Below are 26,858 nucleotides of genomic sequence, written 5' to 3' on the forward strand. Positions count from 1 at the left end.
AGTTTCTACCTGTATCAGTCAGGGTGCCATTGGGAAATGATTACATAGAGGATCTATTGTAGATCAACAGAAGACCGATGGATAAGAGATGAAGAGGGAGGTAGGACAAAAGGAGGGGTGGGGGTGCTGTATTTGCTACAAGGATATATGTCCTTATCAATGATGACTTTTCCTTAAATGGTACCTATTCAGCTGTTGCCCTTGTGGCCAGTGTTGAAGCTTGAACTGTTCTGTGTGAAGTAGGTTGATATAAAGAGGGAAGGGAGACCCAAAGCACCATGAGCTTTGGAAAATTAGCTAGAACTCATGAGTCACTATAGCCCTGGTAGTTCTCCTTGCTTCCAACCTTAATACCATGGGTGTCCTGTCATGGATGTCCTTTGTCATGGAGTTAAGCATGCAGAGTTGGCCCAGGAGTTAGAAAAGTTGAAAGAGGATCCAGCAGATACCAGAGCAGTGTCAAGGAACCTATCCCAAAGACACTAGCCAGATGTAGAAAGCTCTGCTCTTCCCTATCAAGAATGAAAAAGGTTGATATCTTCCTTCAGGTCTCCTGTGAAAGGAACTCTGTGGCCACCTCACAAGGAGAGTCAACATAGCAGAAACCCATCATCCTGTCTTTCTGCTTCCATCCACACTCAGGTTTTCAACTGAAATAGATATCTTGATGACTTCCAAATTATCTGCAGTTCTAGCCTTTGCCCAAACCTCATAAAAGACACCTTTTGAAGGGGAAGCCGCAATAGGGAGACATACCCATACATGGGGGCACATGTGACATGCTGCCCTGGAGATGGTTTTCAGAAAGAGGGGGAGATCAGTAGAGGTTGTCACAGACACTGAGGGAGGCAGAAAGGAATGTGTGAAAGTAATGCAGGTGTCAGTGTAACCGGATGCTCATTTGTTTGCTGGGTGGTTGGAGGGTCTTTAGGAAGAAAAGAAAATGGTGTTTTCAGGGATCAGTGGAAGACAGGAAACATTTGTCACTGCAATGGGTGGTCAGGCATCTCTGCTTCAGGGACAGTGACAAAACTGTAGCATCACCAAGAACAGACAGAAACGGTATCTGGCAGGCAGAACAGAGTTCAGTTTTACTCTCCAGCCAATAGGAAGGTGTCAAAAGCTTCTCTGCTGGGTGATGACATGGTTGGAAATTTATTTTAGAACTACCACACTCTCAAGTATGCTGATAAAAAATTAAAGGTGAGTCAATATTAGAGGCAGAGAGGTCTGTTATTAGACTGTCACAATAATTCATGAAGGTGATGACAAGAGGTAAAATCAGCTGTGGATGGAGAGCAACATCATGCAAGAAGGTCCAGGTGAGAAGGAAAGAACAAGTCGCTGTGACTGCTAGTACTTTGTACTGGAGAGTGGAAGCTGAGAAAGCTCTGCTTAAGAAAGTTCTGGTAAAAAGAAAGTGCTTGTGGCAGGAGGAGGAAGGTATATGTTTTTACTAGTTGGGTTGAAGACAAGCTGTGTCTTCAACAAATCTAGAAGACATGGCAAACAGAGGTATTTGTGTGCTGGTTATTGTTGTGAATTGTTTGTTTTTGCTCTATCAGTTACTTTCCTCTTTGTTGGAAAAAGGCAGCTTCATGGAAGATTTATATTGGCTTTCCATTTGATGGTCCAGCACAGGACAATAGGAGAGGGATGGTGGTACAAACACAGGCAGCTCTCTGGTCTGACTGCATCAGCAGTCAAGAAGCTGCGAGAGATGGATGCTGGTGCTCAGTATGCTTCCTGTTTACTAAGTCTCGAACCTGAGCCCACATTCAACATCTGTCTTCATCCCTCAACTAATCTGGTCTGAGGACTCCCCCAAGGCATGTTTCCATGGTAACCTAAATGGCATCAAATTGGCAGTGGAGATTAAGTGGAGATTAAGCAGTACACTTGCTTTATCACCTATTATTGATAACCGTGGGTCTGTGGTGTTCATCTTTTACTCTTTCTGTTAAACCAGGGAAATGCCAAGCCCAGTACAGTTCTCCCTAGGCCTGAAGGCAGTGCCAGTGCTGACTGCTTTTCTTCTAGATTAGGCTCATCTAGAGCTCTGGTGGATTTGAGTTGCTAAGGTTGCATGAGGGCAGATGCTGGTGTGTATAGAATTTGGTCTGTGATTTAATCTTTCAGTGATGGATTTTGGACTATAAAGCCTTATGTTTATGTTGATTATGCTAAAAATGGCTCATTTCACCATGTTCCTCTTTCTGATGGTAGCTGTGACTCTCAAAGCCAGTAAAATGTACTCTGGTTCTTTAAGTTGGCCCCAACTTTTCCCCCATTGTACTAAGCATACTAAAAAGAACACAAGCAACAATCTTTCTAAAACATTCTTTCCATTTTTCAGGTCAAAATTCCACATGCCTCTGTGTGCATGCGTATGTATCTCTCTTCCATTTGTGTGCACATATGTATGTGGGTGTGCATGTGTATGTGTGTCCATGCTTGTGGAGGCCAGAGGTTCACACTGGTGTCATCTGTGGTTGCTCTCTGTTGTTTCTTGGAATATGATCTTGCTCTGATCTTGGAATCTACCTATTGTCTAGAATAACTGGCCAGAAAGCCCCATGGATCCTCCTGTGCCTGCATCTGTGGTGCTGGGATTATTGGAGCATGCCACCATGCCCTGCCTTTTTATGTGGGTGCTGGGACTCTGAATTCAGTTCTTCATCCTTGTGTGGTAAAAGTTTTACCAGCTGAACCATCTCCTTAGGCATTATACACTGTTCTTCAGTGAACTTAGCTGATGAGGGAGGTCTATTCTCCATCCTATCTCCTGCTGTTCCTCCCCTCCATCATCTCCTGCCTGAATGGGTCCCAGACAACCAGATAACCAGAAATGCTGAGTCTATATGCTACCACCAGAATCTCTGTCCCCTCCTTCTGAAATGGTGGCTAGTATTTCTTTTAGATTTAGGAAGAAGTAGACACAGAAGAGCTGTTGAAGTTAAGTGAGCCTGGTCAGTTTCTTCCTCGAGCAGAAACAAAGACACAGAGAGAAAGAGGCAAGAGAAAGGCACAAGTTTCTGACACTCCTGAGGTGATAGGTAGTGGAAGGAGCTCGCTCTTCTTCAGGGGTGAGAAAAGAATTGATCAAAAGGAAAACCTCAGCAAGTTCAGCATCTGGCTTCCTCCTTCAGGAAAGTTCCATAGAAGCTTTTGCTGTGTTAGACTGTGTAGAAGAGGATCCATACATACACCCCAGAAATTTCAGTATTCAAAAATTACACGCCAACTCTATATAGATGAGTATAGCTCTACACATATGAGATGCATACATTGGCTTAGGGGCACAGCACCAAAAGGTTTGGGTAGAATGCAGCTCAGTATGGACAGCACAGAGACAGCTGCTGGGCTGCTACCCCTTAGGACAGAGGGTCCTTGGCTCAGTGTCTCTATGACTTAAAATTCATTCATTTTTTAAATTAGTTATTTAAAGTTTCAAGTTTCTTAGGCTGTGTTTGAATTGTATTTACCTCACTGCCCTCAACCCTTCCCAGCTCCACTCCTGTTTCCTACCCATGCAATTTTGTGTCCTTTTATTTTTTAAACTCATCAAAATAATTTCTGCCAATCAAATATTCCTGTGTGTATTGTATATGTGTGTGCATGTTGTGTGTGTGCATGTGTGTATGTTGTGTACATGTCTGTGTTTGTGAGTGTGTGTATGTATGTATAAATGTGTGTGTGTGTGTGTGTGTGTGTGTGTGTGTGTGTTTGTGTTGTGCTCTAAGGGGTCTAAGGGGTAGCCAGAGGGTCCTGTATGAAGATAAGTTAATTTAGTGAACATAACAAAGTTTGTCAGAACTCTCAGAAAAAAAGAAAATAACCCCAATTATTCTATTACTAGCAGAAGGCTATGATATTCTTCAAGGAAAAAAAAATGGTTTTATCAGTGGACTAACTGCAAATTTGCCTGGCAAGTGAGAGCATTCCCCTCTTGCAGGACCTGAACTGTCTGTTAATTAAGTTTAGTGGCTGTCTGTTCTTTTGGCTTCAGCCAGCAGAATCTTGGGGGAAAAGAAAAGAACTGAGCCATTCTAGGGAGCAATGTCACTGGCAGAAGTAGTGTCCATAGTACTGGGTATAAATTGCTTCCTCATTAGGAAATAATTATGCCCCTAAATGGAGCTACATGGATGTAAAGGCAACTCACAAAATGCCAATTAGTTTTGTAGCAGTAATGGCATTTAGTGCCACTGGGTTAGACACAGCCCATCTTCTACTGCTCCAGAGGGAAGGCTGCAGCATGGAAGGTGGGTCTCAGAAGACAGAGGACAGAACAATAGAGAAGGAAAGTGCCAGACAAGTACGTGGTATAGAGTCAAAGCACCTGGGTCTGCAGGCTCCCTCCTGGGCTGGGTATCAGTGCACTGATGGGTCCTGTAGCAAGTGTCTGTCTGTAAGACTCCATCTCTTCACTAGTTAAATGGAAGAAAATAGAATCAGTATGCTATGGGCTGGTCTTACAATGTTGAAGACATGATTGTATTACCAGAACCAGTGTTTTTAAAAAATGTGGGGTATGGTGATGGGTGTTTGTGATCTCAGATCCAGGGAGGCAGAGATGGGAAGACCCCAGAGCTCTCTGGCTAGCTAGATGTGTGTTTGTTGTGTACATGTCTGTGTTTGTGAGTGTGTGTATGTATGTATAAGTGTGTGTGTGTGTGTTTGTGTTGTGTTCTAGGTCAGTGGGGAACCAACCCTGAACACAAGGTGAAGCTCCAGAAGAATGGCAGGCAAGTTGTCCTCCGATGTCCACCCCAACAGACATACACATGCTCATTCAGTGTCCCCACATGTGCACCTGGACACACACACACACACACACAGCTGAGAAAGCAAAGAAGCACTGGTTTCTGCTGTGCTCCTGAGATCAACAGTTCTTTGTTGCCTAGATTTAGTTATCTGGGGATTGAAGGAGTGTTCTCTGTCTCACAAGGACAATGTCTCATGACATCACTTAACTGGCTCTTGGGTTACATATGGCCATGCTGTGGTTTAGAGTTGGATGTATCATAAAGAGACTAAGATCTGAGCTTTCCTATGGCTTGGGGGGTTTATTAGCGTGGTATCTGTGGAGGTATCTTAGAGTCTGGGACAAGGCACATGGAAAATCCTGTTTTTACTCCTTCCAGCAGTGTTAACTGACAAGAGTTGTGCCTGGCTGGTTTGTCACCTGTGATTGTCACTTGTGATGCATCACCTGCCATTGTGTCACCTGTGATGTGTCACCTTTGATTGTCACCTGTGTCCCAACATTACAGACAAGCAAGATAAGAAGGGTCAGAGCCCATCAGGGTCTGGGCCAGGGAGAAACACAAGAAAGGGGTTTTAAGATGAGAGGCATCCTCTAGCATAAACTCTATAAAAAACATCTAATTCTTTTGATTTTGTTACCTTTTTCTTTGGGTTGCTGGCTATTGAACCCAGTACTTGCACTTCTCCACTGAGCTGCATCCCAGGTCTCATCCATTTCTTTGAGGGTTTGATGCTCCTGGACCCAGAGATATCTATATTTGACATATGTTACTGGGTGCCCACCATGCACAGCACTGTGTCACATGCTGGGAAATCAGCAATGAATGAGATAAGAACTCATTCTTGTACACAACAAACAAGTAAACATAAAGCTGCAATAAAAACCAAATGTAATAAACACAATCTATGAACAAACTTCAGAAGAAGTAAGTGCTTCAAGCACACACAGAAGTTCAAAAAGGAGACAGTAATGCAGAAGGTTCTATGTAAGGTTCTGAGCCTATATAGAATGCCTCACTTAGGGGTGCTAATAAGCAGAACCCAAAATATGATAAGGATGATGTGGTGAGAAGATCTGAAGGGAACCGACTAGAAAAGTAAAGACTCCAAGTCGCCTGTGTTCGGGAGGACAGTCTATCCTGGCAGGGTACCGAGGAGCGTGGTGCAGACTAGCTTTGCATGAGGCGGGAAAAGCCAGACCATTTAGCACTCTGCCACCATGGAGGGAAGGGTTAGGTCTTGCTCTGACTTTGATGGACAAATACTGGAAGCAGGAGTCAAGTGAGTCATATCTAATCCATGTTTTGGCAAGATGAGCCAATCTGCTGCTAGAGAACAAACTGAGATGGAGACAAGAGCAGAGGCAAGTGAATGGTTGAGGAGGGCTTGACAGTTGGTTGAACAGCAGCTGAAAGACTGTGCGACAGTGCTAGAGGTGAGACAAAGCAGACAGATCCTGAATATAGTGCAAGGGTCCTGCAGACAGAACTACCTGATGGGCATAAAGGGTGCTGGGGTGAGAGATGACTACTGCATGGCTGGCTTGAGAAATCAGTTCTGCAGCAGAGCTGTTTCCTGGGATAAATGTGGAGACATGCTACTAGGCACTGTGTTCTGATCTGCTGCAGGAAACAAGCAGATCTGTTCATTCTTCATGAGTCAAAGATGGGACTGTGGATGACCTGTCTGACTTTGGTCAACAGCAATGGGGCTGAGAAATACACACAGCCATATAAGCGAAAATGGGTCTCAGTAGAGGTTAACATCAGGGTCAAAGCTGTGAGTGTGGGGGATGTCCAGGGCGATGTGGTAAAGGCAAATGATAAAAAGCAAAGCTTTCAGCTGAAATCCTGAAGATTCTCCCCAATTCCATGATTTGTTGTGCCCCCCACCTACCAAAAGCAGGTAAAATCAAGTTTGTGTCAGGGAAGATCATTAGTAAGAAACCAACATATCTGAACACACACACACACACACACACACACACATATGCAAAGGGGAGGAAATGGAAGGGCAGGAGAGGAAAGGGCAGAGGTAGGGAGAGAAAGAGAGAGGGAGGGAAGGAAAAAAAGGGAGGGAGAGAGGGAGAGAGAGAGGGAGATGGAGAGAGAGGGAGAGAGAGGAAGAGAGAAACAGAGAGACAAAGACAGACACAGAGAGACTGAGAGAGATGAGGGTGCTTTATTATAAAAAGTTATGCTTGGTTTAGGATATCTCAAACCAGACAAATAACTGTCCCCTGCAGCCAGCCCACTGGACCAGGAGCTGTATAACACACCCCACAGAACTGTAGCCTTGCTCCAAGTCTATGACCAGGACTGAACTTTGCTCAAACAGGACTGCCCTAATTTGCATGTTCTTGATTTGGACGACCCTTAATTGTATGCCAGAGATTACTCCATGCAATGACATCTCATTTGTGTATATAAAACTGTATATACACATATGCCAATCTAGACTTCCCTTGTGTATATGGCATAAATTAAATTGCAGGCCAAGAAACTGCACATAAGCAAACTTACCCTAATAGGACAAGCACTTTCCTAAATGGCTATACCCACCTTAGCCCACAGTACCCTGTGCTGCCCACAGTACCCTGTGCTGCCCACAGTACCCTGAGCTGCCCACACTACCCTGTGCTGCCCATAGTACCCTGTGCTGCCCACAGTACCCTGTGCTGCCCACAGTACCCTGAGCTGCCCACAGTATCCTGTGCTGTCCACAGTACCCTGTGCTGCCCACAGTACCCTGTGCTGCCCACAATATCCTGTGCTGTCCACAGTACCCTGTGCTGCCCACAGTACCCTGTGCTGCCCACAGTACCCTGAGCTGCCCACAGTACCCTGTGCTGCCCACAGTACACCCCCCACTGGCCAGACTGCATCTCCTTGAAGTGTACTTAATTTTTTTCTCCTCTGATCTAAAATGTGGATTTATTTTCTGTCCATCCATCCTTCCTACTAACCATAGTAAACAGTGATGAGTTCAAGGGGGAACTGACAGGCTCCGGCAGCAGCAGCAATGAGTACAACAAAGACCACAGCTCCATTTCTCATTTTCATATCAATTGGCAGAAATTATCTTTATTAGAAAAATGAAATTTCCTCTATTTACATTTTTACACTGTATGATGGGCACTTGTGTTGCCCCAGGAGTTATGTACATATCAGTTTGCACACACATGTCAAATCCCATTCCTTAAAACAGTTGATATCACATTGAACAAAATTAAAATGACATACTACAAGAAGACAACCATAGTATATACTTCCTCTATCATTGAAAGGTGTTAAGCAAACGTGTAGTTTTGTAGCTATGCTTGGAAATAGTTAATACGGTCATTAGCACTTCCTCATGCAGTGGATCAGACATGACAGTATAAACTGCTGTGATGTGGAGGTGAATATCTACTCCCAAACGAGGACCACTGATGGAGCACACAGCTGTCCTTGGATCCATCATACATGGCATCAAGCCAATCCTGATGTGAATTTTAGATGCAGTTTAATGTAGCTGTGGATGGAAACCTTTCGCATGAGTTCAATCCCATTCATACTGGGTTAAAGATGGACTCCTATGGAAACCCTTTATGGATAAGCTATCTAATTCAATAGCTCTCCTGTGGGCAATGGGTGCTTGTATATAATGCGAGTCTTAAAGCATGGCTAGGAAATGAATACCTTCTGTTACTGTCTGAGAAGAACATTATTTATGACTTTTAGGACCTATATATTATTCAAGCCACCAATTCACTCACCTAATTCTGTCTGATATTCAGCTCAAAAGATAATAAGTACACATACATAAACATTCCAGTGCCATATAAACTATGATGAATTCTACCAATTAATATGTCTTATCAGGGGAATGAACATGATTAACATTCATACTTTGAAGATAACCATACAAAAATTTTTGGGGACCCTCAGGCTTGGAAAGCATCTGAGCCACATTTATTTTGTGACTATTTGTGTTTTACAACAACCATGTTTCCTACATATCCCCAACTTAATATTTTCTTTTAAAAAAATGTGTTCATTTGCATCCTATCCAATGAAAAAATCAGGACAATGTGAATGTTAGAATTGTCAGTTTGAGCTTTCCAAATCCATCAAATTTTTAAAGACAATTGCTCAGATGAGCCACAAAACCCCGTGTGAGTCTTCTATTTTGACGTGGAGTACCTCCCTGATGGCTACAGCCTCAGAGCTGTGTCTACAGACTTAATACATTTAAGGTACTTTAAAAAGGAAAACAGGTTTTAAAAGTCAATACTGTTTGTTCATTCCAATTAGCCTGACTGGGAAGAGAAACAATTCAATATATTATACATGGCTAATGTGAAAAACCTGCATTGAATTCAAAGTCTGTAATTGTTTCTCATGGAAAAACAGACACTGTATTTGTACATTTCTGAACCTTCACTATTTGCTCAGTTATCAATAGTCTTTGATTCGAGCCCTTTAAAAGCTTGAAACAGAAAAATGTCAGATCAATGAGAAATATTGAAAATGCCAAAGACAAACTTATGTTAGGTAGAGAACAATTAACCTTATTAATTTAAAAGGCATCTGTGGTATTGGCTAGGTGTTATACTAATATCCTGTTGAAGGTTCATTTTAAATCCTTCTCAAAGGTGTGAAAGAGAATTAAGTGGATGAAGCCAATGACCCAAGGCTATGGGAGATGAGAAGTGATCTAGCATTGCAGAACTGTAGACTCGTTGATCTGCTGCTATGATATCTAAGAGGACCTGATGAGGAATGATTGCTTCTGTCTTGTTTCTTCCTGAAGTCTGCTGATACCTTATTTGTGAAGTTAATCTGAGGAAGGAATCCATTTTAAATAGCTTGGTTCTGGTTCACAGGAGAATTGTGTGCTTTGAAATACAGCTCCAAAGAGGTGAAGCTCTTGACCCTGTTGGTTGAGGCATTCTACTTTCTGCATCCCTGGGAGAGTTTCCTCACCTCTTGGAGAAACACACGGTCTTGGAATAGCTATTTAAAAATAATGACCTCTGTGTTTTTGTTTTAGTTTTTTTAACACTGGGTCTCTCATAGCCCAAGTTGGCCTCCAACTCACAATATTGACTGGGAATAATCTTGAATTCATGATCCTCCTGACTCTGAGTTCCAGAATCACAGGCATGTGCTAACACACCTGGTACATGCTCACTATGCTGGGGATGCAACTCAGATCACACTGTGCTGTGCAACACTCTACTATTTGAGCTGTATCTCCTAGCCCTAGTAACTTCTACGTTAAGAGGCTTTTGACCGTCAGCTTGAAGGGTGAAAATACTCAGAGAATTATTCTCAGAAATCAAGCTAAGGGCATTTATACTGTTTGAATACTCCTCAGAAGCATTTGGAACAATGACTGGATTTTCTATGAAAATGTAGTTCCAAAACAACCTTCCTTGTGACCCCAGCTCAATCTTCGCATCTATAAAATGGGCCTAGTGTGTCCCACCTCACTGTAAACATAAATGCCAGAAAAGAAGTATGGTTTGGAACAGGGGTGGGAGGGGATACACAGATGACACTTGTGTGCTCTGGAGCATCACCTGAGTGACATGTTAGATAGCACGCCACTCTCTGCTCCTAGAAAGTGCTATGGAAGCATCCCAGTTCAACACTCTTCCTTGGGATAAAGTTAACAAATGTTGGTGCATCAACAATTATCCTGATACTAATGACCAGGAGTGCATCTCTAAGGCAATTTAACAAATGAAACAATAACTACAACAACAACAACAACAACAGCATTTTAATAGCTGGCCCTCAATCACCCTGACACTAAAGCACTCAATCATTTATGCAAAACTATTCCCCATTCCCTGCCCTACCTCTGAATTTCATTCTGCCTGCCTGGCAAAAATAAACCAATGCAGAAGAACAGGAGGACCAGTGAATTTGCAAATAGCATCCTGTTAAGGAAGGGGTCATGGTGTTTAAGAGAGCTTTGATTGAGGACCACAAGGCAGTGTGTGCATATGTATGTGTGTGACTGTGTCCACACACCTGTGAAACCATACTATATACATACGTTTATGGTACTAGCCCTGATGCCAACTGTTAAAGAAGAAAGGAGATTGGGAAAGAGTTATTTAAGATTAGGCACATGCTAATTAGAGAAGATAAGTTTCCAAAGCAAAAAAGAAAAAAGAAAAAGAAAAAACAAAACAAAACAAAAAAAGAAATGAAAAGCTAATGCTGAGTGCAAGCACCGGGACGGGGAAAGACGTGAACAGTGTTCTAGCCTGGGAAGGGACTGTGAACAGACAAGAGGTCCCCAGGAGTTCTTGATACTCCCCAAACCAGACAGCCTGCATAGGACACTTTGGGAAAATCCTGAGGACCTCAAATTAGCAAATCTCTTTCTGCTTCCAGTTTAACCTCCCTGGAGGAGAGCAGACATTACTCAGGTATGTCTAACATGAGTATTTATCAGCTAGTCCTTGTTGCTGGTGAGGCTTAGAACAACATTAGCCTCAGTTCCCTTATCTTCAAAACTGGGGTAGTCATACTTAAAGTCTAAACTCCATCCAGAGTAGACATAGTTGGGTATTTCAAGATTCAGATGCTGATCATGGTACATGCTTGTGACAAGCAGAAACTACAACAAAGTTTATATGCACAGACTGGCACACACTGTGTGTGAACATCTTCCACACCATCTACATCCTTCTGTCCTTCCAGACACACACCGGATTCCCTTCTCTTCTGTACATCCCTGCCCTCTGTTTTCACTAGCAAACCTGACACTTCCTTTTGCCACGCATAACAGTAGGCACTTGGGACTTTACAAAGTGCATTTCCTACTCTCTCCCCTGATGCATCCACACCCTGAACTATGAAATGTTTTTACAAAGTCATAAATAACCCAACCGGAAAGCTTTCCATACACTTCCTTCTCCTTTTCTCCCTCCTCCTCCTTCTTTTTTCCCGTTTTCTCTTACATCACAGTCTATTTTCCAATCCTTTGAAGGATTATTTCAACCCTTTGAAGCATTTGAGGCATGCTTTGGTAAGCCATGCAGGGCTGGTTGGAGCCAGACCCAAGACTACTCATGCAAAACAATAAGGAAGGATGAGATTTTCCCCTTTGCTTAGCTGCTCCTGTACTCTGCCTCACCATCTCAGAAGGTTCAAATAAGTCAAGACTATTTCCAGCGACACCAACTGCATTTTCCAAAGTTCCTTAAAACTCAGAGAAGGACTTTTCAAAAGTGTTTGATTGAAGTATCAACTAATTTTTGGTCTCCTTACAATATCATTACTGTCTGTTTCTAATTTTCAACATTTAATTTGTTTTTGTTTTACAGTTTTTGCTTCTCTTTTGTATGTTGGAATTTGCTTTTCAACCCAGGGACTGCTTACAGAGAGAGGTTCTACTTTCTAGTCCATTTGCATGCCCTCAGTCCCAAACTGGACATTAAAGGAAAGTGTCACAGTGTCCATTCCCTATGGGCAGATTGGTGTCACAGGTCCAACAGCACAGCATTAATCACTGGTGGCTGCCAGCTTTCTTTAATCTTTGGTTTGAAGCTTTAAACAATGTCCTTTGCGGATCTTATCTAGAGGATAGACCCCTGAAGAAAGATCCCCTCCCTCATCCTCGGGATCCTGAGAGAGTGAGGGATTACAATGGAGCTCAAAGAAAAACCAAATTCAAAGAGTCATTCCTGGATCTCCAAAGAGCAGGAGGCAATGAGAGCCAGGTCAGTTCTGTGACTTTCCCTAGCTCTTACTCCAGAGGAATGCATGGCAGGTGTCTTACTAAACGAAACCCAGACTTATGTCAACCTGGGAAAGGGTACCAAGCAATGGATCAGAACTGAGTCTTGGGTCCCAGCCCCAGATCCAGTGCTTTCTGACTTCATCTTAGACAGAAGGTGTCCCTTAGAAGGTGTCCCTTGTCACCCTCCCTTATCCCCCTTTCCTAGAATCTTGGTATAATTCCACAAAATCCATTTAATCTAAGACCCTTCCAAACAGTTACCTTGAACTTCTATGCTGATGGCACTTCTAGGCACAGAATGAGCCAAAAGAGAAAAGAAATTTAAATAGAAAAATCTGTCTTTTGATGGGTTTACACAAGTCACATATAAGTCCACACCAGCATCATATTCCAAAGTGAACATAAGCAGCATATATTGCATACACTTCTCCCCATAATTTTGTTCCTTAAGGGGACAAAGAGCATCAGTGCTCAAATCCCCCTGAGCCCTGTCATCCTTCCTAGAGTTGATATTTAAAAAAATATAATACCTTCTCTACATAAATACCCTCCTATCAAAATAATCCGCATGTTTTTTTCTGTGTGTTCACACCACTGCCATCATTTAATTTTTAACGTAAACTTTACAATATGTACAGGTTTGTTTGGATAATACACTTAAGTGTGAGTTGTAGAAATCAAGCGTGTATAATATATACATGTGTACACAAGCAACTGTATTCACAGAAGTGCATTTAATCATCTCTGATCTGTAACAAGCTGACCTCATCAGAGACAATTAGGAATGAACACAGTACATAGGAAAATGGCTGACTGAAAAAGGGCAACTCTGCATTGGAAAAACTTTTCAAGTAGAGATCCCAAAACTCTCAATGCATATTTTGATCCTATCTAACCAAAGGAAGAAGGAGGCACAGACAGGCCAATTTTTGACTCAAGTGCAAATGAACAATGCTTTTGGAAGGGAGGTCTCTTTTCTGTCTCTCTTTCTTCTTTTGTTTTTTTAAGATTTATTATTTTTGTGTGCATTGATGCTTCGCCTGCATGTGCATCTGTGTGAGGTGCCAGATCCTCTGGAACTAAAGTTACAGACAGTTGTGAGTTACCATGTGGTTGTGGGAATTGAACTCAGGACTTCTGGAAGAGCAGCCAGTGTTCTTAACCACTGAGCCATCTCTCCAGCCTTAGAGCTCTTTTCTTTAGAGCTTGAATTGCTATTAAATATGGGCTGATGAATTTGACTTCCTCCTGTTTAAATTCTATTTCTTGAAGTCCAGGTAAGTCTATTATAGCCACGTTTAGTGCCAAGCAGCTCCATCTTGAAACAGCCTCTATCCTTTGCTGAAGGATTCCCACACAACAGTTCCACACGAAGAAACAGTACAGGAATGGACAGAATGTTATTGGGTACCTTCAACTCCTCTGAAAGAGATTTCAGTTTCTTGAATCAGTATTTACTTAGGTCTTAAACCACAAGGGACTTCAGTGCAAGGTATTTATTTATATGATAAGCAATTATTAAAGCTTCACTTTTTAGGTTTAAGGGAGATAAATTTTTAATCATCATTTAATTAACACCAACTTTCTTTTTCTTTTTCATTAGCAATTCTATTTGCAAAGAATTCAGGGCATTTGTCATTTCCTGAGAAGGATGCAGAATATTAAATACATATCAGCGGTAGACATACCAAATGGAATAAACACCGCGAGACTTGTGATTACTGTGGATCTTTTGACTAATTAACTGTCTTGGCTAAAGTCCCATTTAAAATAAACTATTTCATTTGTAAACAAGGTGTAATTTTCTTTTTCTCTGCCCAGAACCTAAGTGTGAATTGGTTTGACAGTTTTTGCTGAATTGGATAAATGTTGATGCTTCCACCAGAAAGCTAAGTATTAAGTCTTCTGGAGAATCTTTTGAGACAGGGAGGAGAAAACCCGGAGCATGGTGGGAGAGAGTCACCCATGCTGAGGACAGAGCAGCCACTGAGACTATCATCCCTTGAGTCGCATGCAGGTCTTGCTGACAGGAAGACAGATCCCTGGGAGCTTGCCTTCTTGCATCATTGAAACCAGAAGTATACTAAACCCTACAGGTATTAGGATGGTGGACCTGTTCCCCAGAGAACTGGGGCTTGGAAGAGTGAAGACCATGCTCTGGGAGCTTCTCTCATGAAGAGTATTTAAATCAGCTCAGGTGCAAGGACAGAAGCATGGCTATTTGCCTTCAAGTAATCACATCTGAGGACCACTCTGGTCCTTTCCAAAAATGGGGAAAACAAGAGCTGCCAAGACAACTGCCAAGGGCAGCTGCCCTGACTCAATCCAGGGAAAGTTCAGGCCTTTGGATTCAAAGACACTGGCTTCTTAGCGTCTGTGAGTTTAAGAGCTCAGAGGTTGTGTCTAGAACAGGAATCCTCTAATGGATACCCAGGCCAGGGCCTCCTGTCCAGTCCTCATCACCTACCTTAGGTGCCATTTGCTACTCCTTGAGTCAGTTTGTGAAAGGACTCACTTGGCTTTCCTTCAAACAAGCCCACATGGTTGCCTTTCACTTGGAACCTGACCACCTCATTTTCTTCTTTGAAATCATCACATGCAAGAGTCAGTGCATTAGTAGTGGCAGGGGTGTGGTGGGGAAGGAAAGCAAGTGTTTTCCATAAAGCCCCTAACTACCATGACTTATTTTTGTAAATATCTTGGTGTTAGAACAAATGTATCCTTTCCCATTATGTGACTGATTCTTCTAAAAGCCTCGTTTTAACTTCTTTTGAACAGAGTTAATAGCAGAAATGATCTCTGATTTTTCCAGAGAAGGGTTTGAGGAAGCAATAGAAGTGACATCTGTACTCCCACTAAAATGTGGGCACTCAACAGCACCCTGGTCTGTGAGGAAAATCCAGGAAAGCAGAATGCTTCCTGGATTTGTGACAAGTCATGATTCTATATGCCAGGGAGGCTTACAAGTCAGTTCTGGGAGGACACATTAGCGGTCCTGGCAGGAGGAGTACAGGTTTGGAATGCAATGGAGAAACAAAGTGAAGGGCTAAAAAGACACTACAGGCACTGAAGCCCAAATTTAAGATCAACAACCGGGGAGACTGCTCTAGGTTCTCTAATGCACATTTCTCTACCTCTGGGGCTTGGGAAGAAAAGATGCCTCTGTCCAAGGGATAAAATCTGACTTTAAAGCTTTTCGACCTCTAGCTCCGCCCCAGCCTTCTAGCTCTGCCCCAGCCCCACTCTGTGCTCTGAAGGAGCACAGGAGGAGAGATGCCACCCACTATGCCACTCCACCACTGGCCCTCCAGTCTATTGCATCTCTTTTTGTCATTATAGGACACTGTAGGTCAATTGAACTTTTCCACTGCTAGCTCTGTCTGAAGCAGCCCCAAGCTCTGATAGACCCTTCCCGACTCAACTACAGGCAATTCCACCTACAAAACAGAACGGCATGAGGAAAAGAAATGGGATGAAATTTCAACCTGTCATGTATCCCTTTCTCCAAGAACCCAACCCAAGAATCAGTAAGAGGAAAAACAAGAAATGGTTAGAATCCTTCATGGGAGTTACCCAACTGACTAAAGTCTCATGCAAAATACCATGGTCAGCTAGCCAGGCTAGTTCAAGGACAGTAGTGCATTTGAAATATACTAAATGCTAGAAAAGAACCATATAAAATGTTTAATTCATATTATTTTGCTTCTGTGATATGTCCTTGTATAATAAAGTATCATAACTACCTTTTAAGTCTTAAAATGTGGTAAAAATTATATGCTAAGAAATTTTCCATGCATGAATATTCCCCTCACTGGTTCCAATTTTTTCTTAAACTAATGACTATCTGTTCTATCGTATACGCGCAGGCTTAGTGGGCCAAGAATATGACAATGCAGGCAGCTCAGGAATGACAAAGGCTTTGAAGACCCATAGGTTTCTGTTGGTGCTGGGCAAGAGATTCACCTCCAGGGAGGTGCACATTTCAGAGGAGAGAAATCCCTTATTTTACTGAGTTTACCCACAACTGGGAGGGTGCTGGGGGCAGGGGAGATATACAAGTGGCTGATGTCTGAAGGCTTTTGATTTGAGGAGGTTTGTATAGAAATAAGTGTCTAATAGAGTTTCTTAAAATTAAGGGACATAAATGTAATTATGCTAGCCTTGGGCACACAGATGGCATTATACTTCTTACAGACTACACATGGCTGCTGGCACATGCCACCACATTAACAACTCTAGAAATACAACACATAGCTAATTAGACACCATCATGACTGTCTGGGGACAGAGCATGTTACAATTACTCTGGGAGGGATTGGGTAAGAGATACTTTACAACCCTGAGTCATCACCAGAAGGGAGGAATGCAAACTTACGTACATAAGAGTCTTCAAGATAAACTACAACAGCCACTATGTCATAGACAGAAGATCCACACTTAGATATCGAAGACATAAAAGTGTTTATGCAGCTCCAAACAAGACCATTGAAGCTGAGGGTGAGAGATACACACACATTAACATCCAAAGAGATTCTTACAGTTCTCCACCTGAGAGTCCCTGGTGGCTATTTGTTCCAGGTGTGTGTTGGGGGAAGACTACAATGAAAGTAGCATAGGTACCACAAACACACTGATTTGCTATTCTTTGGGGGGAGAACCTGGAGTTTGCGGGGACTGATCCAGGGTTGTAATGGAAGGCATAACAAGAAAGCTGAGAAATGTTACAAGCCAAACTTCTTAATCCTTGCACATGTTAATCTCACTACAGTGCAGATGCATTCTTAACTGTCTTAGTGTCTGTGTCAGACTTACATGCATACCATATTGCTTATTCTGTATTAGAGAAACTGTGAGGCATTTCTGATGGGGAAGTTACATGGTGGATTGATCTTCATGGAATTTGGAATATAGGCAACCACAATATAACCATCGCCGTATGATGCATCATTATTGCTGCCATACCCAGTTACCATGTCTGGGAGACTTGCCCACATGTATTATTCATTTGGTTTTGGTTAAGAATTTACCTATCTGGTATGTGCTGTGCTCAGCACATACCTCATAAGATTCCTTGAGTGGAAGATTATGGCATGGAGCCATGTGCAAAAGAGCCAACAAAAAAGTACCTCCCTATATCCTCTTACTCCTAGTAGGGTGCTATCAGACATCCAACATTTACCCTCTATAATGTTGGCCATTCTATATGTTTCCTTATAGATAAACACTGATGGAAAATCTTAGACATCAGATTCAATACTAGGCATTTTCTTGTACACACGTCTATTGCTGCAGGAATTTAAAACCCTGGGGGTAGAGTACATGTTATTCTTATTTGCAGCATAAGGCATAACATGCTCTGAAATATACACATCACTGTGGCCCCGACTGTCCCTGGAGCAATATGAGGCTGTTGACCTCAAGGATGACCGAAGATAGCTGTCATTTACTGCTTGTGATGGCAATGAGTGTTTGTAAGGGTCCGAAGGACATCTCCCAATAACTAAGCGTTGGTCATCGCCATATGTGTGGAGGAAAGGATTATCAGAGGTGTGGTCTGGCAAGAGAGACTTGCTCCTCTTGCTGTCCTCCAAACCTTGGGGGAAAAGGGAGCTTTTGTTCCCCAAGAGTTTGCTCGAGGGGACACTGAACAGGCTCCCATATAAGTTGCCCTCCAGCAGCCTTTCCCTGTCCTTGAGGCTTATGCTCCGGGAGGGCCTGCTAAGGTCTATCTCCCTGGGTTTGTCGAGAATGTTATCGTAGGAGTGCTGCCGGTTAATCCTTAGCTTGTTCTTCTGGAACTGGAGAGCGTTGTTCTGTGACCAGTCCTGCTGGTACTCCTCCCGAGTAGCCGGGTTACCTGTCTCCTGAAGCATCTGGTCTTCATCAATGTCATAGAGGTTCCCCATCCGCAGACAGGCATCACACTTGAAAGGAGACCTCATGGTAAAGTGGCCTGAGTAGGTGGGCAGGTTTGAAAGGCAGCTTCTGCAATGCGTGGAGTTCTGCCTGTACCGATCACTGCCCTCACTGTGTGGGGAACCCTTGTCTTTCAAGGTAAAGTGCTTGGCATAGAGTTTATACTGGTCATTGTTGGGAAGCCCATCTTCATTGTGTAGTGGGTTCCTGTTCATGGGCAGCGTGGAGTCCCCCTTGCGAAAGTTCTCATTGTGATCTTGGTAGGTATCTGGGAAGCCCACATTCTCAGGCAGGGTTATGTTTTCAATGAACTGTGGAGGATCTAAGTGGAAGCTGGGTTCCTTTTCACCATCGATGGTGTAGATCTTATCCCTGGGAGAACTTGCTTTGGTTTTCATGTAGGTGCGTTCAACCTCACTACAGTCCTTGGGGTATTTAGAGGCCATTGACCTTTTGAAGTTATCCTTGGTCTTGTGGTTCTTATTGTTATCTGGCTCCCTGTGGCATGTGGCACGGCTTGAGGTTTCAGAAATATCAGAATGGGCTACCTCTTCTGGAAGATACCTAGGACTCTTTAGGGAGTGGGTCCTATTCTCTGCAGTCTTCTCGTCCCTCTGGGAGACTGGGTTCTGGTTCAGAGAATCCTGGCGTAGAGACTCCATGGATTTCTTCCAAAGCTGCCGGGGTCGGGAGTTCCCTTTGGATTCAGTGCTGACAGCCACCTCCACTGTGTTAGGGTTGGACTCATTAAGAGTGAGAGGATGCTGTCCTTGAAACACATAGTTACTGAGATTATCCTTGTGCCTGTTGGCCACAAATGTTTGGAGTTCATTCATATTGTCTCCAAATATACTGTCCTTCCCTTGAAAGGACCTGTTGTCCGAGTATATCAGATTTCCCTTGTCCGAAACCATGTCCACCATAAGTGACCCTCTTTGGATGAAGTCAGTGGCTCTTTTAGGGGAGTCCGTTCTCGAGGAGTTCATGTTGGACATGTTAGAGATGTTCTTAGCTGACCGAAGAAGCTTTAGCATGTTGCTCTGTGACCCAGTCAGATTGAAGTCTGGAGACTTCTTCTTTTCTTCAATGTGTACCCCATGGATGCAACTGTAGATGCCCTGTGAAGGAGTAAAACAAGACACACATCAACAGCAGACACTAGTGTGAAATCACTTGCCCATCTGAACTTTACCTGCAAAGGTGAACCATGAATTTCTTGAAAGAGTCAAAGAAAGAGAGAGAGGGTAGAATTCAGTCCAAATCCTGATAATCATACATTATTCAATAAGTAAGTCGAGTTGTAATACACCAGTATTGTGTAGCTACTTACCTAGCATAAACATTCAATTAAGAGCCAGAAAGTCAATACAACTCATAAATTTCAGACAGTTCCTGAAACTTATATGATTCACAAGACTCTTCTCCCAGAAAATACAAGCAGTAACAATTTGTGAGGAGAGGAGACTCCATGACAATTAGAACTGAGAGACTCTCAGAAATTGGAGCTGCTTGCATGTCAGCGGGAAGGTCTGATAATGAAACTTTCATCATTTGTCTCCTAGGCCAAGGTGGGCTTCTGAAGATATAGCTGTTACCAAGTCATAAACTCATTTGTTCACTAAATTAGATTGGGTAGAATTATTTCTTTGTCCCTGTCATCGATACCCTATCCTAGGGTGAACAGGACATTTGTTCCCATGTCTCAAGAAAAAACCATACAGCAATCAGTTCTATACTACTGCTCTGTCCCAGGATAACCTGATACGTTTGCAAAAAGTCCACACATGAAGTTTAAGAAGTGGTATCAACCAATATTTGTATAACTATCAACACCCCTGTGCCTTTATAGTGGCATATAAGGATAACTTATTGGATTCCCAGCACCCAGATCCAGCTCATAAATTTATTGAAGGTTTTATCACCTTTGAAGTTTAAATGTCAGATGGTTAGCTATTGACAAAATCACCACAAAGGGACCACCATTTTTAATTATTTTCAAAAATTACCAGAATGATCTCTGTAATTGTGCCAAAGCTATCAATCAAGGCATGTGACCTATACAAGAAGCCAATCAGAAAATATTTCCTTCCTGGATACATTGAGTAGTTTCAAGGAAGATAGCCATGCAAATTCATGCAGACCTGAAATCTCAGTGCTCGGAAGCTAAGACAGTAGGATTATGACCTCAAAGTCATAATGGGCTATATGGTGAGAACTTGTATAAAAAAATAGCAAAAAAAAAAAAAAACAAAAAAACAAAAAAACAAAAACCAAACCAAACCAAACAAAACAAACACCTTTAAAAAAGTAAAATAAAAGTAAGTAAGCATTTGGTCTATGTAAGGGTACTCAGGTCAGAGATGTTATAGGTCTTGCCTTTATATGAAGATATTAGCCTAAGGCTGAAGCCAATCACAGTGAGATAAAGGCCCCAAGGGCGAGAGTGACTCATGATCTACAGTGCTACAGCCATCATCTTAGGCTTCTTACTTGTTCATTGCATGCAGCTAGAACTGGATTTTCACTGCTACTGATAGGGCAGATTGTGTAGCATCCATCCATGAAGTAAGGAGATCAGAGAATACTGGAAAAGCGAGACATGACTACTGCCATCTCAAAGTCTCTACATCTTCCATGTCCTTTTCTTTTGTTAAAAAAAAATATGCTTTCTCTTTCACTCAAAACTCACTGCTCTCTTGGTATCAGAGGAGGAGCTCTCTGCTCATGCTGCTGTCATAGATAGACCATCAGTAATCTTTGGATTTGTGGCCCCCTGGCTTTCTCCTCCCTTCCATATGCAAATGTTGGCAACACTCTTAATGGAAGTAATTGGATTATGCCTATAGAAATTTGACCTCTCTTCTCTTATTCAAAAATCTCTCCTCCCTTAGGGGAGCCTAAGGACTTCACTGTGCTCCCTCATGACCTTGAACTGCTGGCTGTGTTTGGAGGAAGCCTACAGCAGGGTCAGAGTTGGACTGTGCTGCAGGAGACGATGGAGGTGAAGAGGCTGTGGCTTCTCCTTCCTGGCTCTCCTCAACTTGTTCAGCACAGCAATTGATCTGCCCAGGGTGGCCGAGGAAGGGAGGAGATTTAATAGGACCATCTGTACCTCATGTTTTCACAACAGCTTCCTCTACCTGGCTGATCCATTTTCCAGAGGCAGTAGTACATATTCCAGAATAACAAAATGAATCAGACACCATTGAATGTGATCTTGGTTAAGTTATTGTGGCTCTATGAATTTCAACTTTCCCAGCTGTGAACTGGAAATCGTCTTCTGGTGGAGACAAAGGGAAGGTGAAATCACACACATCAGTGCTTAATAATTGTAGAGTAGACATGCTGGGACCTGCCCTTGTCTGTTCTCATTTCAAACCTGCTTAAACTCACGATGCCCACCTTGTCAAAGCCACAAAGCAATGCGTGTTAATCATTGCTATAGAAAGTTTGTTCCAGAAATCACATTTGCCTTCTGGTTTGTAGACCAGCCAACCCACCTATGGAACCCTACAGCCCCCAGCTAGAACTTCCCCGGTTCCTGTTAGTTAACTTGTGTTCCCCACCCTCTTGCTCACAGATTTCGAATACCTTTCAAGGTTTTAGAAGTAATGTACCCTCTTAGTGTACCTGGAGAGTTACACAACTTCTAGTCAACCTGCTTTGCTTCCCAAGGCGCCTGACTCCTGAGAGCATTCTTACTCGAGCTCTAAACCTTTCTTGTCCACTTATCCTGCAATGGTGTTAATGTCTGACTTCTGTTGGCCTTAATGTTAGTGAAAAGCATCCTTCATTCTGTGATTAAGCGCTTCACCTTGGAACATAGTGGGAAGGCATCAATAGCTGCCATCCCCTTGTTTTCTCTTTTACTGAGTCTTATTGCTCACACTTTAAGAGACAATCAAGGTGGGTTTTTGACTGGAAATAAGCATTTAAAAAAAAAACATAAATGCTGTGTGTTGGGGGAGGAACACTTTAAAGAGAAAACTAATGTTAAGACCATCCCACAGACTAGAAGATGCATTTGTGAAAGTCATAAAAATAAGACAAGGGTCAGTCATTGTAAAAGCTTGGTTTCCATGTTTAATAAACATACTTTCTGAGCTTTTAAATCTCCCTTGACAGTGTTAGGGATACATGTGTCTCAGGCTGGCATTCATGTTGTATCTCCAGATCTTTCCAGAGACACTGAGTCTGCAAAGAAAGCTGCATGTGTTTACGGTGACTGCTTTCTGTTGGTGAGATGCATCGTCAGTGTCCTGAAAGAACTACTGAGGAGGAGATATATCATCTGTGGAGCAGATACCTGCCTTGGGAGAATTCAGAGCATCACATATCAGCATCCTTAGAAAGAAACCTAAATACTGATCTTGACTAATATATGTGATCCTACTCTGTATAAGATCATATATATGTGTGTGAGTGAGTGCATGCAACTCACGTGCATACAACTATGCACACACATGTGTGGAGGCCAGAAGACAAGCATGAGTATTGTTCCATGAGAGCTGCTTTCTCCTCACCTTCTCTGTTGTATGTCAGTTATGGCCTAGTGGATAAAGTGTGAGGAAACCTGTGATTTCAGGGAAATATAAGATGAAAGTTTAGAAAAAAGACCAACTTTAAGCCCCTAGTTTCCTCCTCCAAAGAATGGGTGGGATCAAAGGTTTCACAATGAATAGAGACAGGAGAGAAAGCAAATTTGGCTTTGATCATTATCCTCACAGTAGCTGCACCTTGCCATGCCTAGCAATCCTCAACTGGCAGCTTTCTCCCTAGTACAGGAAAGAGACCAGGAAATAATGGAGCCCTCCTATTCACTCTTGTCAGGCTGTTCCAATGTAGGAAGGAGAGACCCTCCTCCTCTGGACTCCCTGAAGCCTTCAGGATGCAGCATCAGTAGTGTCTGGAACCCGCCCCCCTCCTTTGCCCTTGAGGGCATGAAAAGTTCAAATTCTACGGACACAGCTTCTCCTACACAAACCCAATCCTCTCCATTTCCACTCATAAGGTGCTTGGAAAGGCATGTAGGGTTCAGTTTATTTCTTATAATGATGGTCCTACCAACTTGGATGCCTATTCCAAAAGGAAGCTGGATTTACAAGCAAATGCAACAGTGTTCATTTGCTCAACATAATCCCAGAACTGTTTGTATATGAAAAGCCTTTAGTAATTGGCTGGGGGAATTAGTTTAAATTTGGCAAAATTCCTAGCTATATGCATGCATGTTGTTATTTTTAAGCAATCTGTGTGTTTAGATGCCATCAAGCTAATTAGGAAATATGTATTTGCACAGAACCAAGTCAAGTGTAATTGAATGGGCAAAATAAATCCTCTTCACTAGGTTAATGTGTGCCTCCTGAACCTCCAAAGTTCTCAGACTCTCCTAAGACTAACAATACACACATTCACTTAAGCTTATTATTTCATCCCCCCCAGTAAATATCAGCATATAAAATGTAAAAACCACTAAGGTGAGAAGATGAAAGAAATAGGGAGATAAATTTAAAAAAAGATAGACAATAGAAAGACAGATGACAGGATGGCAGACATTAGATAGATGACAGATAGATACATAGTGAGAGCTGTTGAATAGACTGATAGATTGACAGATGGCAATAGATAGAAGGTAGATCGATATATGATAGATGACTGATAAGTATGCATATATATAGGTAGAAGCTAGATGATTGATATAGATAAGACAGATCACTGATAGATGATAGATATATAGATGATGGTAAATAGATATCAAATAGAGTGATACATGGTGATAGGTGGTTAATAGATTGACAGGTGATAGATACATTATAGATACATAGATGATAGTGATGATAAAAACAAATTGATTATAGATAAATAGGTAGATGACTGAGATATATAGGTGATTTATAGATGATTGGTAGATAATAAAATATGTCATGAAGATGTGTCTGATTCTCTTAACTGCCCTGTGTTGTTCTACACTTTCCTACCATACTAGAAAGGAGCTTCTTGGGGTACTGACCCTGCTGATGGAGAAGAGCAGCCCTGGCCGGTCAGAACATACGCCTGTGAAGCAGAAGCGCAACTTCCAGTAGAAGAGGTGCTCCCAGATGAACGTGATGAGGCTGAGGGCCATAGCCGCAGCCAGCATGTAGAACACGCCTGCCATGTTATCGATGTCCAGCTGGCTGCTCATCACCTCATTCTTCTCATTGTGGCAGATGCCTGTAAGCCATAGTGTCTCCAGCTCCTCCATCTCACCTGCATAGAACACAGCAGCCACAGGCAGTGAGGACCCGAGTGAGCACATGCCTTGGTGAAGACACCTCTGAGTTGGGAACAGGTATGTGACTTACAATTGTGTGACCTTAAGGTAAGTTCCTGAATTTGGCTGGCCTTCGGCCTTCTCTCAGTAGATGGAGATAACACTTTCCTGCCACCATAATATCCAGGATTAAATTAGATGGTACTAACAGCACGGTGATTTTGGCAGTTCCTGGGATGGCTTTGACCATGGTTGCATTCTCTCTATATTCTATCCTTTGCCCTCCATCCACCCAAGCTCATGCAGGACAGGCATGCTGCAGTGGCAAGACTTAACTTCCTGTCCCCTCATTTACTAGCTGTGTGGTACTGATGTCCCATCTCGCCTGCCTATGGAGTATGTACAGCAAGAGGCCATACTTCAGAGTGTTGTAGTGAGGGCCAGCGGAGTCTCAGACAATAGCTTGTACTACCTGTGATCATCCTGGGGAAAATGCCCGGAGCAGCGCCTGGCAGATGATGGGCCTCAGACACATCAGTTTCTTCTTTCTCATGCTTAGAACACCCCAAGCAATTCCAAAAATTCACCCACAAATAATGAACTTAAGATGTTAAACATTTGTTGGAAAAGATATCTTGGCTCTGAATGGTCCCTTGCAAAGTGAACATCTTCCTCCCTTCAATAGACAACTAAAGAAACAGGTGTGCTTTTCACTGGAAGTGAAAAGGAGGCAGGCCTAGCACTGCTTCTTCTGGAGATTTTATCCCGTGCCCATTTAGTATAAAATTCCATGATCTCAATGATCTACAGTTCACTAAGCACTGGCATTTACTCAATGAATGACTCTTAAGAATTCTATCTCAAAAGCATTGATCATCAAAGAAGACATATATGCTAAATGAAAATCATGATTCCATTGTGTGTGTGTGTGTGTGTGTGTGTGTGTGTGTGTGTGTGAGAGAGAGAGAGAGAGAGAGAGAGAGAGAGAGAGAGAGAGAGAGAGAGAGAGAGAGATCTGATCTGAACAGGAGGCATCTGAAGAGAAATGAAGAAGCAGTTTAAAATATTTATGTTGACTCGCCTTTGAAGCAGGTAATCATCATTGTAGTTCTCAAGTAGGTCTTGTTTTAAGCTTTGCAGGATCAGTGTGTTATGACTTTTGGCTTATTCTCACTTTCAAATGCAGGTTGGTAGTGATAGTTCCTTTGGATAAAGGTCTGTTTTCTTGCTATTGGAACTGCTGCTGTTTGGTCAACGGTCTGCTCACTGCCATTTGCTTGTATCACGATCTATACTTTCTCCCAAATCACTTCTGAGAATTCCATTTGACTTTGGTGTAGAATCTACATGTGGAGTGCTTTATTTATTTAAACTTCAGTCTCAGTGTGGCTTGCCTATCTACAGTGCTCAGCTTTAGTTCTGGGAAAAAAATCTCACCTAGAGCGAGTGAGATGGCTCAGCCAGGGAGAACATTGGCTGGCAAGCCTGCTGCCCTGAGTTCAAGTCCTGAGAGCCACATGGTGGGAAGAGAACAGAATCCTGAAAGTTCTCCTCACATGTCCACACATGTGGATTGACTTCATATGTGCACATATAGAGTTTAATATTAAAAATAAAAACTTCATCTACTATTGCTTTAAATATTAACTCCCCCATCTTACCTTATTTTTTAACTATTTATTCCTCTAACTCTTCCCAAACTTTGGCAACTACTGGTCTCAGGTGTTTTCACAATGTCACATAATTAGAAATCCACAGTGTGTGGCCTTTTCTGACTGGCTTCTTTCACTAGATAATATGCATTTGTAGCACTTGCATGTCTCTTCTGGATTCAGAGCTCATTTCTCTGCATTACTGAATTCCACACTCTGGATACGCTTTGTTTATCTGTTCACCTACTGATGTTGGTGTTGGTTATTCCCACATTTGCACCATTATGAACAAAGCCTCTACAATCATTGATTAGTGGAGATTTTGGTGTGAAGAGTTCTAACTCCTTTTTAGAAAACTGCAAAACTGTCTTCCAAACTGACAGGACTGTTCCACATTCTGCCTCCTTACAGTAGTTGTCAAGGTTGTCAGTGTTTATGCAAGATGTTTGCTCTTCTCATAGGCTGATCATAGTACCTGGTCACTGCAATTAGCAATTCCCTAATGACCTATAATAATTCATTTTGTT

At 42.5% G+C, this 26,858-nt stretch overlaps 1 protein-coding gene across 1 annotated transcript in view; it reads right to left on the minus strand.

Annotated features, from left to right (window-relative positions):
* Positions 1-16,957: 16,957 nt before the first annotated feature.
* The window catches only part of Grin2a (glutamate ionotropic receptor NMDA type subunit 2A), a 440,150-nt gene continuing 430,249 nt past the window's right edge, over positions 16,958-26,858 (minus strand). The window contains exons 13-14 of the mRNA XM_031362288.1: positions 24,437-24,675; positions 16,958-19,547 (exon numbers count right to left, since the gene is read on the minus strand). Of these exons, the coding sequence (XP_031218148.1) occupies positions 17,751-19,547; positions 24,437-24,675 (2,036 nt within the window). The 3' untranslated portion in view covers positions 16,958-17,750. The remainder of the gene's footprint in view (positions 19,548-24,436; positions 24,676-26,858) is intronic.

This window comes from Mastomys coucha, unplaced genomic scaffold, assembly GCF_008632895.1.
Source record: "Mastomys coucha isolate ucsf_1 unplaced genomic scaffold, UCSF_Mcou_1 pScaffold12, whole genome shotgun sequence".
Lineage (NCBI taxonomy): Eukaryota > Metazoa > Chordata > Mammalia > Rodentia > Muridae > Mastomys > Mastomys coucha.